We start from the raw sequence: 9,754 nt of genomic DNA on the forward strand, positions 1-9,754 counted from the left end.
CTAATGGGAAGCCCCGTTCGTCATTCCTGATATCTCCTGATAGGCAGTGAGCATGGAGTCACGGACCTGCTCGGTGAGCTTGGGAACATCATCTAGGCCCAGGCCGAACGTCTCCACTTCTGGCAGGATCTGGATGATGCTTTCCCCTGAAAGAGTGAGACAGGAGGGTCAGAGAGGGGGAAGAAAATATGCGAGTGGTATAGATGAGCAAGAGAAGATATAACAGAGGGATCAGTGAAACCAAAGAACAAGATAGAAACAAAGGGAAATGCCCTCTTTCACACACCAACAGTGGTGGAGCAACACAGTCATGTCCCAGATGCACACAGCAAAAACCCAGACCAGGCTTTTCCCATCCACAGAGACCGCAAAAATCATAAATACAGAAACAGGTGAATCTCTCCCCAAACATATCCAGTGCAATGATTCATATAGAATAAATTTTCACAGTGGAAAGACCTCAGGGTCTGTCTAAATCACGGCAAAAAGAATACGTCTGTAATACAACACATACAAACTGACTGTGCTCTGATCTATGTATACCAAATTCAGCAGAGTCCCTCCTTCCAGAAACATGCTTTGGGATGAGAGGAATTGCATCCAGGATTCCCTGTTTGGCCAAGATGTGTCATACTCCTCTTGGGAAGAGCCTAAGCAATGGCCTGGTGCAAACAGGAAGAATATCCCGGGGCACTGTCACCATGCTCTTCTGGTCTTGTGCCCAGTGGCCCTTGTTCTGGCTAGTGGAGACAAGACGCTGCCTGCACAGACACCCACCTGAGGAGCTGGGGAGTGCCTGTGTTATTTTCTAACTCTCTTTCATGCCTTTACATGTGTGCTAGGAAATGAGATCCAGAAGTGTTGCTAGCAGAGCCACACAATGGAAGCAAAACAGAAGCGTAGAGAAGAGCTTCACAAAAGAAGAGGGCATGCTCCCTGCCTGCACATCTTACATCCAAAGCTAGGCCTGGTATCTCGCCAGTCTACTCTGCTTCACTTGGTCCTACAGAAAAAGCTGAGTGATGACGGGGCTGTGCTGAAAATGTAGGTCTGTTGGGTTATAACAGACTTCCAGCAAGCACCAGCCTTGCTTCATGCATGACAGTGTGCACACACCAGACACAGGGATGGGCTTTCCAGAAGCTCATCAGCATGCCCAGAGCTACTGTGGACATGGTGAGCTGCTCAGTGTGCAGAAATCTTGGCCACATGTAACACATCTTCAGTATCAGCCCTGGCAAAACCTGCAGGTGGGAAAAGTGGGAAGGTACAGGAGAAGTTAACTGTGGTTCTTTCTCCAGCAGTGAAGGTCCTACCTGTTTAACAGCAATTTGGAAAAGGGCTTAGAGGTTAGCTAACCACAAACTCCCAGGCTGCGGTTATTATAAAGGCAGATGTACATGCAACTGCCAATAGTCTTTCCTAAAAAGAGGGAGGCTGAGGAATCTCCTTCCTTGGAGATACTCCAAACTTGGCTGGACAAGGCACAGAGCAAACTCATCTATATTTAGAGTTGGCCTCGCTTAAAGCAAAAGATTCAGCTGCCTCAGAGATCCCTCCCCACTGTGTTATTCTCTGATTTCCCAGAGCAGTGCTGTATCTTGGTTGCTCAGCTGAGCGGGGATGTGATGGGGAGGAAGCTGGCTAGCTGAGCAGGGCTGCTCATGCTCCTATGGACCCCTGCGCGGGGGAACCCTTCCAGTACCAAAAGGCTTTTGTGTGTGGCCAACAGAGACAGGGTAGACCGGGAAAGATTAGTAGAAACAAACAATTGTGTTTAACATTTGCACCACTCTCTCTTTCAGGTGTCTGCCTGCAAGGGAATGACTACACCCAGGCACAAACAATGGGAGGAATGAGAATTTCAAACACAAATCCTCTCCTTAGGAAACAGCAGGGCTGGCCTCGGGGAGGGTGGAAAGTGGCAGAAGCCCATTTTGGGGTGCGCGTCAGCAAAGGAAGTGGAGGAACAGGATGGGTTACTTCTCTCTGTTGAAATTGTTTTCTTCATTTTCCTTCTGAAGCCCAAGACTTGTGTCATTTTATGCCCATAAAATTTTATCAGTGACCAGCACAAATTTTTGTCACAATGAATGAATGAAACATGGTAACTGGGAGAAGACACTCTCAGGGTGACTTCTGCCGAGACCTTCATGTTTGCTTTTGTTTCCCAACTCTCCATGCACCTGCAGCTCCAAGGTAACATGGAGAGGACCTGCCCCAGGACTCTGCTGCTTCTCCAGGTTCCCTCATATGGGTATTGGGCATCTATGAGAAATCCAAGGGGAGAGGCAAAGGTGATGCCTGAAATCTCCCATTCCTTCCCCTCCTGAGAAAGCAGAAACTGCTGTTGTCTGGCTGCTGTCTCCACATCGGCTGTGGTCCTCTGTCCACCCACCTCATGGCTCTCTCCAAGGACTTGAGCTCACACTAACACCCAGCCTGTTCTTTGCCCCAAGTCATCCTCACCTGGTGTAAATCTCTTCTCCTTCTGGCTGTAGAAGTTGCAGTAGGAAGAGATCACTACCGGAATAATGGGCACCTGGAGGGGAGGCAGTCTACAGTGAATTGACAAATTTCCCCATTCCTCCCCCAGAACAGAATTGGTGTTCTAAGGCGAATCCTGCACCTTGCTTACAATTATCCCAGTCAGTGTCATAGTAGACACTCAAGAGGCTTATTGGGATATTTGGATCATTTAACTGTATCACCCAATGTCCTCACTGTTGGCTTTTGCATTTTCATCTCTGTATTTAGGACAATAATGCATGGGTTGCCAAATCAGTATGTACAGAGACCTGTTCAGCAGAAACTACACCCCCAGGCAGGTGCAGGGCTCTTGCCAAGGTCCCCTCACTTTTTTCCCAAGCTGGGTCATGAAGGTTTCTTGGAAACAGCCCCCTCTGTGCCACCTGCAAGCTCCTCATGGTTGCTGGATGTGTGCTCAATCCAAAAGGAAGCCAGGGACCAGGAGCTACACAGCCTTGGTTGCTGGTGGATCATGGTAGGCAAACCACACCCCAAGGGACAGGAGGAAAGTGGCTCTCACCTGGGCTTTCACAGCCAGCTGGAAGGCCCCACGTTTGAAGGGCAACATGGAGCCACCATGATTGCGAGTTCCTTCAGGGAAGATCAAGACATGGATCTGCAGGAGGGAGAAGATATTAAGATAGAGGGACCTCTGGTTACTATTCTAAGTCACTGCACAGACATACTCCCCTGGACTGATCTGTCTGCTCCTGACCATGCAGAGACAGCCTCTTCCTCCACTTCAAGTACTCTATGGACACAAAACACACTGAACCCACCAGAGATACCTTTACTCTGTTCTGCTCAGTACCCAGCCCAGAGACAAAGATCCTTTTCCAGCCACATCAAGGTTCATGCTTTCCAGTGGATCCTTTCCAGAGGCCTCCCCACTCACATTTTCTTTGTGCAGGGAGTGTGCCACCTCCATCAAGGTAGTGATAGACTCTTCCTTCTTCTTGCGGTCAATGAAAATGATTCCTGAAAGCCAGCATGCTAGACCGAAAGGGCCCATGTATAGGATTTCCTTCTTTGCAATGGGCACACAGCGATTTGGTAATATCTCCATCAGCACTGAAAGGGGAGAACAAGGACACAAAAAGTTGTCATCTGCACTGAAGTTTCCTCCAGATTCTCGGCTACAGCCCTCTGCTCTGGGAGATGCCATGCTTGCAGCACCCATTCAGCTTCACAGGTTCAGAAACATGTTGGGAAAGGGATTCTGGGGGTCTCTAGACCAACCACTCACTTAGTGAAGGACTACTGCCAACACTGAGTGAGAGCAGCTATGACACGGCTGTGGTCAGCTGACACTCTCATCCCCATCCTCTTAGAAAGGATGAAGCTGATTTAGCTTGTAATACAGCCTCTAATGGAGAACAACACTGGCTGTAATACCCTGGAGATCAGCCCTGGCTTGGGGCTAGCTGGTAATGGACTATGTGGCAGCCACTCCTGCCCCTCTGCCTGCGGTACGTGGGATTTTGTACTACCCTCCTCTACAGACAACTGGGGCCAGCAGCAGGAGGCAGGATCACCACATACCCATAATGTCAAGGGAGGTCTGGTGATTCAACACGAGGACGTGAGGTTTCTTAGTTCTGAGGTTCTCCTTGCCCTTCACCACTATCTTGACACCAAAGATGTATTTGAGTGGCAGGAGTGACATGCGAAAAAACCTGGAAAAGGGGAGCAGACATTAGCCAGAGATGCTGAAATTGGGTAAAGGGCCCAAACACCGTTCTTCCAAACCAGCCCATCTCACAGACTGCTCCTGCAGAGTCGCCTGTTTCTCCACAGACTCAGATTTGACCCATGACTTGGAGAAGATCAACTAGCATGTCTCTTCAGCTTATCACTTCATAAGACAAACACACCTAGCAGGTTTTCCAGGTTAGACCAATGGACTAGCAACTACAGCTACAGCAATTCCATGCATCAGCCAAATATTAGATAACTCCCAAATTCACAGTGCACCTGTTTGTACTCTACTTCCCTGCCCACCTTGCTGAATCATGAATATGGGCTGCAGTAAATGTGCACCTAACTCTGCTATTGCCCAGGCTGTGGAAAGAGGGATGATTTTAGGTGATATTAGGCTGCAATTCTGGGAGCCATATTTTAACAGATACTGGAAAAATAAAGAAAAGAATAAAAGTCAGGCACAAAAGTCAAGAACTGAAGATAATTTCTTAAAGTGAAAGGCTGATGCTCAATTAGGAGACACGAACTCCCACTGCAGCAGCAACAATGAATCAGTAAATCCTTCCTCTGCAGCACTTCAGGAGGCTGCAAGCACTATGCTGCTGTGTAGCAGTCAGCTTCTAGCCCCTACTCAACACACACCCCAAGCTACTAATGCCTGTTGCTGCTAATCACACGCATACACCCAGCTGCGCAGTGAGTCCAGAGCTCGTTGCAGAGGCAGTAACAGATGGAGAGAGGGGATGGGCAGCAAGAGGACAGGCTCAGAGGCTGCCAGGCCTGGGGGCACTGGGCTGTAATTGCAGTGATGGGGACACCAGTGACAATGCTGGAGTGACCACTGCACTGTGGTAGTGTCTGCTCGTGCCTCTTCAGGTGAGCACCGGGTCAGAGAGCACCTACAGAGGCCTTCTCAACACAATTTAGAAAGAGAATGATCAGCCACATGGAAGAAGGAAATACGGCTCTGAAGAGCAGATAGGAGAGGTTTACTAAAAACAGCAAGTTACTTTACCTGTGCATTACATCCAGTTTGTTGGCATTACCTCATTTATCAAAATTAGGTCACCTTTTACATCCTTTCCTTCTATAATTCATTATTCTTTTTATCAACCAAAATAAAATACTGAAACCCACATCCCTTCTCTGAATTACAGGGCCTGTCAACTCTCCACACCAATATACAAGTAATTCCTCCCCACTGCCGCCCAACTCCCAGGACCCTCCCAAACTCATCTCTGTCAATGCCCAGAGCAGAAAGAAGCCACAGACAACTTACTTCATGTTTTCCACGTTACGTCCGTGAGGAATACTGACTATAATGACCACAATGCTTAGGGTGAAGATCCACAACTTATAGAAGGTCATCTTGCAGAAGTATCTGAATGCAGGCTTCACCTGGTAAAGGACTAGAAATGCGATGAACAAAAAAGTAAATGGGTAGTGAAGGAGCAAAAGCTCCATCCTTCCAGCCCAGAGTCAACCAGAGGAGTGTTGCACAGAGCAGCAAATGAGTCATGAGCACCCAGTGTTGTGGAGGAGAGTTCAGATTCCCTTGATCAACTACATGTGGGTGGCACAAAGCTGGAAGAGATTCGGGAGCGATGCTATAGAAAGGCTGTGTTTGCTGCTCGGAGCTAAACTAGCCGTGGAAAGCCGGTTTAGCAAGGGCACTCTAGCAGCACTGTGTGTAGGAGCTGGCTGGTGAACAGGGACAAACAATCAGTATTAAGGCTGCCTAAGTGCAGGGTGTGTGTGGCTCTGGGCTAGTAGAGCAATGACTGCTTGGAGAGACAGCCCCCCTTCAGGGGGTTCTGTGCATAGGAACCCTGAGGACTTTTAAGAAAAATCTTTAATGGGAGGGGGCGGGATGTGTCGGAAAGCACAGACACCAGGCTGTCTCACTCTTCGTGCAAGCATTGACCTTCACTAACAAGTGAGCTGGCTGCAATATGTCCAGGAAATCAATAATTATTGTTATTGAGGAGAGAAAGAGAAAACCAGTGATCCTAGTAGCCAGCTCCTGCCCCATACATCTAGGCATCAGAGGGACCAAGCTGAGCAACTGGACATTCCTCAAGTAGAGTGGGAAAAGTGGCAGAAGTGCCATATGTCTAGACAAAAAGATGAACTAAGCAAGAGCAAGCTACTCCTGATGTTTTCACGGCCAGAGGCAGGCACATGTTTAGGCAGCATCTTCATATATCAGGAAGATGCAACTATAACCTGGCAGGGCTCCAACTGCATTTTGTCTAAAACCACTGCATGAAAAGGATCTTTGCAATAAGTACAATGACTAGACTGAAAAACAAAAGCTTCACAATTCATCACCTGCACGACTGTCACTTAAGAGGAGCAACAATATTAAATTTCAGCCAGGACTGAAAGCTGCAGATACTCAAAAGGGAATAGTCTGAGGACCACATTGGCTGTCACTTGCAACCTAAAGAACAAGATCAAATCCCCAAGAGCAGTAAAATGGACAAGTCTCGGTAATATTTTATGAAGAAACTGAGGAAAGGCATAATAATAAAGAAAGGTATTGCCTGTGCCCCCTGCTCCCTTGGCTTAGCCAGGGACCCTTCTCCTGTCTTTCATGGGAAATCTGTAGTGAAGTGACTCCAGGACTTGCTGCTCAGCTCTCCCAAGGCTTTCCTGCAACCACAGGAGAGGCAGCCAAAGCAAAGAGCTTCGTCCACAGCCTCCTCACATGGAAGAGACAGGCACCTTACATGTGCACACTGGACCCGGGCACTGTGACCCCTCTGTACTGTCATTTTTAGAGACTGGCCATGGCTGTTTTGTGCTTACCCAAGGTCTGATCCAGCAAACAATCACCTTCCTAATGCCTATTAACCTTCTTAATATCTCATCAGTATTAATTATGGCTTTTCATAATTGGGTGAATGTTGATTTGTTGTGCAACTGGTTCATCCTGATCTACCAGGAGAGAGGTTCCTAAAATGTAAAGCCTGTGAAAGGCACTTTGCATGGCTGTCCTGCAAGGCCAGCCATAACTTTCACATCAAGGCCACTGTTGTCAGGCTCCTAATGCAAGAGGAACATCTCACACAACTCTGCACGTGAAAACTCACCCAGAATGTCTAGGGACAGGGAAGTGTGCAAATAGAAACTCAACACAAACCACTGAAAAGCTTTATTTTAAGTCACTGACAGAAATTTTCAAATACTTTCATCAAAGCTGTAAGGAAATTATTCTTCTGCAGTATGCAGTGCCCTACCAAACAGTTACTAAGCTGTAGCAAGTTGATGACTTACCCAAAGGAACACAGAAACCCTAAAATACAGCTGATCTACAAGAACACAAGATCCTGAAACTGAGGAGAAGACAGAAAAATGTCTCCAGCACAACTGGTGGTGTCCACATGGTCAAAACAAAGCATAACCAGAGAAGGGCCCGCATAAGCCGATTTACAAGTGTGAGGATCTGTTAGACCCTTGGTGTGGTCAGCTGTGAGAGGGGTGGTTCTCCGTGGCACCACCAAAGTCAGGAGGAATAACTGGCACCGACTGGGCATCACCGAGCTGTTCCATGCAGAAAGGTAACTAGGCACACTCGGAGCACTGAGGACAGACATGCTCTCAAGAAGGCGTCAGATAGGCAAGAGTTTGAAGCTAGGCTACTGGTTATTTGGGGCTTTCAACAGCTGGTAAGTATCTCTGATAAGTATGGGAAAAGGCAAGGCCATAACGAGATAATAAAAATTATTACATTCCCACCTCATCATGGAGAGATAGTCAGCTCAGATCTAACAAAACATTTAGGCTCCAAACCCACAAATATTAAAATCCTCAGCTATAATTTTCTTCTGTTACGAGGATCCCTAGCACCTAGATCCATCATGCTGCCATTTCAAAAGCAGTCAGGTCTTGCCTAACCCGCAAGGCGTTTTCAGAAACTCCAGCTCCAAGTTGCCAAGACTAAATGTATCCATGTTCAGGTGACTCCCTTTTGCCCCCGGGTCTTTGCACCCTTTTCAGAGCCTGGCTCAATTTAAGTGAATCTTAGATAGGAAGAGGAGGGGCTTGCTCATATCATGAGCTTTCATCATGCAGCTTTAATACCTCTCCTACTCACCAACTCTGCTAAGACACACGTTGGCCAGAAGTGAGAGGTGGAGACAGGGAAGGTGATCTAATCTAATGGGAAAAGACTAAGAAAATTGTCTTCTTTGCGGTAAGCAAATGAAGTCTCAGAAGAGAATGGACTGCTGTCAGTACAGCAGTGCTAGAGAGAGAGAAGCTTTGCCTAAGTTAAAGATCACATTTGACTTCTAAATGTGAAAGGAGCGATTTCAGGACTAAATAAAAAAGGACTGGATTCTGAAATGGGAGAAATTTCCACTGGAAACTGCTGGCACAAACAGCTCCAGTGGAACATCAAAGTGTTTGGACTGCGCAGTGCCAAGGACCACATCAGCCACCCAGTCTTCAAAAGGAGAACAGTACTAAAGGGAGCTCATCTAGTGCATGCAGTTACTATACAGTTAAATAGAGGCATTAACACTGATATTAAAAACTTCAGAGGGATTCCAGGGTAAATATATTAGAGACAGATCATCAAGACTGAGGAAACTGTATCATGCTCCAGCTGCAGCTCCATGATGAATCCATGAATCACTCACAAAGCACAGATTAGCTTTGGATACCTCTTTATGAGCAAAGACGTAGCTGGAAATTTTCATAATGACAGGAGAGCAGCCCTAACAGAAACATGATGCAACAGGCTTGTGCTATAGGACTTGCATCCATGAGGCTAGTGCACAGTACAATCAGGTGACATGTGGGCTGGAAAATAAAACAGTCTATCACTGTAAATCACAGAAAAATTGAGGTGGGAAGGGCCCCTGGAGGTGTGCAGTCCAATCAGCTGCTCAGAGCAGGGTTAACTCCAAACCCAGGTTAGCTTGCTCAGGGCCTTGTCTAGGCAAGTTTGGAGAATCTCCAAGGATGGAGATCCCACTAGCTCTCTGGTCCCTGTGTCCACATTGCACCACTACCATGGGGAATAATGTTTTTCTTTGCCTAATGGGAATTTCCCTTGTTGTAACCTGTGTCTATTACCTCTCCTCCTTTCACTGTGTGCCTCTCAGAAGTGTCTGACTTCATAGCTACTCATTAGGAAGTCAAAGACTGAAATCACCCCCTCTCCCTTTCTCCAGACTGAGCAAATCCAGCCTCTCTTTGTACAGCACATGCTCCAACCCACAGATCACCTTGGTAGGCCTCCACTCAAGTGAAGTGTGGGAGAAGGTCATGAGCAAGGTGGACTCAGGATGGACATCCATTCTTATTGCTGGAACAGCTGGAGGAGGCGGCAGGTGGGAAGGAAAGTGAATGAGAGGCCCTGACAGAGCTGGGAGTGAGAGCTGCATTTCTGAAATCAGCAGCAGAGGCTGAGCAGGGAAAATGACCTCATCCCAGCTCCTGCAGGCTGCGTTCCCCATCTCAGTGGTTCCACCGGCCAGGGCAGGCATGCTCCGGGCAGTTCATTGCAACAGCC

At 47.5% G+C, this 9,754-nt stretch overlaps 1 protein-coding gene across 1 annotated transcript; it reads right to left on the bottom strand.

The window, feature by feature from the left end:
• LOC141952627 (1-acyl-sn-glycerol-3-phosphate acyltransferase alpha-like) lies at positions 1-5,703 on the bottom strand. Its single transcript, XM_074890301.1, has 6 exons — positions 5,510-5,703; positions 4,072-4,205; positions 3,425-3,600; positions 3,050-3,145; positions 2,470-2,542; positions 1-146 (listed from the first exon to the last, which is right to left on the bottom strand). The coding sequence occupies exons 1-6, from the start codon at positions 5,692-5,694 to the stop codon at positions 1-3; spliced, it is 810 nt and encodes a 269-aa protein (XP_074746402.1). The 5' UTR covers positions 5,695-5,703.
• Between the last annotated feature and the right edge of the window lie 4,051 nt (positions 5,704-9,754).

The sequence above is a fragment of the Strix uralensis genome, chromosome 20 (genome assembly GCF_047716275.1).
Source record: "Strix uralensis isolate ZFMK-TIS-50842 chromosome 20, bStrUra1, whole genome shotgun sequence".
Taxonomy (NCBI): Eukaryota; Metazoa; Chordata; class Aves; order Strigiformes; family Strigidae; genus Strix; species Strix uralensis.

Coding starts and splice junctions, on each gene's coding strand:
- LOC141952627 (XM_074890301.1), bottom strand. CDS start 5,694: ATGGAGCTTTTGCTCCTTCACTACCCATTTACTTTTTTGTTCATCGCA. Junction 4,206..5,509: donor CGTAACGTGGAAAACATGAA/GTAAGTTGTCTG, acceptor CCCCTTTTCCAG/GTTTTTTCGCATGTCACTCC. Junction 147..2,469: donor GGAGAAGAGATTTACACCAG/GTGAGGATGACT, acceptor TCACTCTTTCAG/GGGAAAGCATCATCCAGATC.